Source organism: Porites lutea, chromosome 12, assembly GCF_958299795.1.
Source record: "Porites lutea chromosome 12, jaPorLute2.1, whole genome shotgun sequence".
Taxonomy (NCBI): domain Eukaryota; kingdom Metazoa; phylum Cnidaria; class Anthozoa; order Scleractinia; family Poritidae; genus Porites; species Porites lutea.
Window position 1 is genome coordinate 6,854,639 of NC_133212.1, and position 2,913 is coordinate 6,857,551.

A 2,913-nucleotide genomic window follows, 5' to 3' on the forward strand; every position below is an offset into this window, starting at 1 on the left:
ATTAAAAAGAGAAATATTCTTGGTTTTAGTGCTTCATTTGATTGTCCAGCTAATGTCTGTTTTTTCCTTTCGAGCGGTAGATTATATATATTGAATGGAGAATTCTTTGTTTTGGGGTGTTTCGGGCTGGGGTGTCTGTAGAATCAGGAACAGGCCCGGAACACGCTGGAAAGATTTCCGGAACACCCTCGACCAGGACATTTCGGAATACCTCAGACTCCCCCCCCCCCCCCCCCCCGACGGACCAGACCCCACGGAACACCCTTAATTACAAAAAATAGGTTAAAAAATTACAAAACCAAAAAAATCCTAAAATATCATCAACGAATCAATCTTTAACTAGAAAACGGAGATTGGGTCAGATCAACATTGCTTTTAGGAGAATTTGCAGCAATTTTAGGTCAGTAGGAAATAACATCTTTATAAAACTTGCTGGAAGGTATTCGCTTAGGCAAAGAAACATTGAAGTCGAATAGAAAGGTGCCACCGACATTCTCGAGGAGAGAGGCTGGGATATATCGCCAGGGAGCATCATGGTTTGAACATAAACGGCGTACCCAGTTTAGTTTCCGAGCCTTGCCGAAGATAAGCCGCCCCATCTTTTCTTAGATTTTATCAGAGTAGCGTTTTTAATTTTTGCATACATGTTTATAATTCCATATGAAGACGAAAACCATTAATTGTTCACCCCTTCAGCAAAAATGATGCGGTGTTTCCAAAGAACTACGCACACAAGTGATCTTGGTAAGGGCTAGCGTTTTGACAATATTTATTCTTCTGTAGACTCAGATATCCCTGTGAGACCAAAAGTTTAAAGTTGTTTTGTAACTTCGAGAGCTTGTCGAGGACGTTTCTCCGAACATCGTACGAAAAAAACAAGAAAGTTCTTAAAGCGTAGACAGGCTCATCTTTTATTTGAAGGTCTAAAACTCTGGCCTTTCTGTGTCTCATTGAGCCAAGCCTTAACATTTTAGATTTTGATACGTTTATTTTCAGCCCTGAGTATTTTTCGAATCAGGAAAGCAAGCTAAGTCGAGGTCAAACATGAAAACGAGGGAAAGGGGGAGAGGACGCTGCCTTCTTCCCCTCGCCCCTCTCCCTCACTTTCTCGTTTGTCCCGCACAAACGAAAAACACACCAAACAAACCGGCCGCCTACTAGGTAGGCTAAAATAATTTGATAAAAGATCAAAACTTTTTACCTTTCGAGCTGCGAGATCTCTTTATAAATTCTCATAACCTTTTTTCTTGATGATGTATTGATACTCGTTGGGTGAAAATTAATATTGCTCACTCTTGGGATTTAAAGAGGTATTAATTAAAACCTGACATACTCCGTTTGTATTCTGCAATCTTGCTATTTACTATTTTCTAACAATAACGCCTAACTATTCAAAGTAAACACCATACACTATAGCAGCAGCAAACAACGATCCATTCTTGAACTGAAACGAAGCAAAAGTATCAACGTTCGTGTCCCACAGGCATCTGCTTCCAATTCGCATCGCTTGATTGCCCAACTGTCCAATATGCACGAGGCAAATAATTTTATAGCGCTGTATGTTAAGATGTTTAACGCGATCTTTGACCTCGTCCGAAATCGTCTTCGACAACTGTCGGCATTTTTCGGCATCATACTTCGCCTCGGCTAGCCTCTCCGTTAAAATTTCCTTGAGTATCCCACGAACATCGCCCTCTGGAAATTTCCGATCAGGTGCGGTTTTGTACGTGTTTTCCTTTACGACCTCAGGTCCGCGACGAACATCTTGCCTAGAAAACGAAGTTGCCATGGACTGAGAAACCGAAACGCTGCTCGGCGGTCTTGTTTTACTTACTCCTCCGGGCGCAAGTTCCGCTTTACCTTTAGTCGGCTTCAAATTTTTCGCTGCTTTTTCCGTTTTGGAGTCTTTAGGCGTCTCTGTGGCCTCTGATCTTGAAACTTCCGAGCTCATTTTCGCTTTGTGCAACCAAATTTCGTCGCCCCAATCCGATAAATCAGCTGCAACACTGACGGCAAAAACACTTGCTGTATTATATATTTCTTTTAAGTTGAATGAGATTCGCCTTCTGGATAATACTCCTCCCGCTGTTTCGATAAATTACGACCGCTTCAAATGACGATTTGTTTTCTCTTAGTTGTTATAGTGACCTGTTCAAATAATTACTTTAGTTTAGCACAAGTGCTAATGCGGTTTTACAAAACTCTTCCTTTGTTTAAAAACGCATAATCCAAACTGCGACTAGCCACCTATTGTTTGCTTTCCTCTAGGGCTTTAATTCTGATTTATATTTAAAAACAAAAAGAAAGGCAGATTAAGCGTATTTAAGCTTCGTGGTCTGGTGTCAATGAAAAACAAAATTATAACCGTAGACGGGTGTTGTTTAAAACAATAACTTGTCTACCCAACATAACGTTTTGAAATTTAAGAACATTGCATTTAAATTAGGGATGTAATGTGGATCCTTATTTCTCACCTTTCGTAATTATTGAGTCCGTTCGAATTACATTCTCTAACTTTCTGATAAAAACACATTTTAATTTCAGCTGTTTTAGCCATAATCGAGACTTCCAGAATCGACAACCCACCAAGCAGCCATATATACAACACCTACTTAGCGTGCGTCATTCGGCAAATAGTTTCGTTTTACACAATGAAGCTGCAATAAAAACAAAACAAAATTATAACCGTAACCGAAAACGAGGAGCCAGCGAGGACATAACGCATCACGCATCATCACGCGTGATATATGACGCAAGTCCCACACCTGCACCTGCAAGAGAAATACCATCTATTTCTTGTGTTGCGGTATGTATGACCGCGGCAGTTATGAACAAAGCCTTTCGAATTGCCATTTACAGGGCAATACACGGCTTTTTAACACAACTATATGGAATGAAAACTCCTTGAAACGT

The 2,913-nt window shown here is 40.5% G+C and overlaps 2 protein-coding genes across 2 annotated transcripts in view; both read right to left on the reverse strand.

The window, feature by feature from the left end:
- Positions 1-1,171: 1,171 nt before the first annotated feature.
- LOC140921533 (dynein light chain Tctex-type 5-B-like) lies at positions 1,172-2,660 on the reverse strand. The gene has a single exon (XM_073371536.1). The coding sequence runs from the start codon at positions 1,949-1,951 to the stop codon at positions 1,388-1,390; it is 564 nt and encodes a 187-aa protein (XP_073227637.1). The 5' UTR covers positions 1,952-2,660; the 3' UTR covers positions 1,172-1,387.
- Positions 2,661-2,788: 128 nt separating this feature from the next.
- Positions 2,789-2,913, reverse strand: part of LOC140921774 (uncharacterized) — a 7,880-nt gene continuing 7,755 nt past the window's right edge. Inside the window, exon 6 of the mRNA XM_073371776.1 lies at positions 2,789-2,913. This exon is cut by the window's right edge and continues 947 nt beyond it. The gene's annotated coding sequence lies outside the window, so the exon portion shown is untranslated.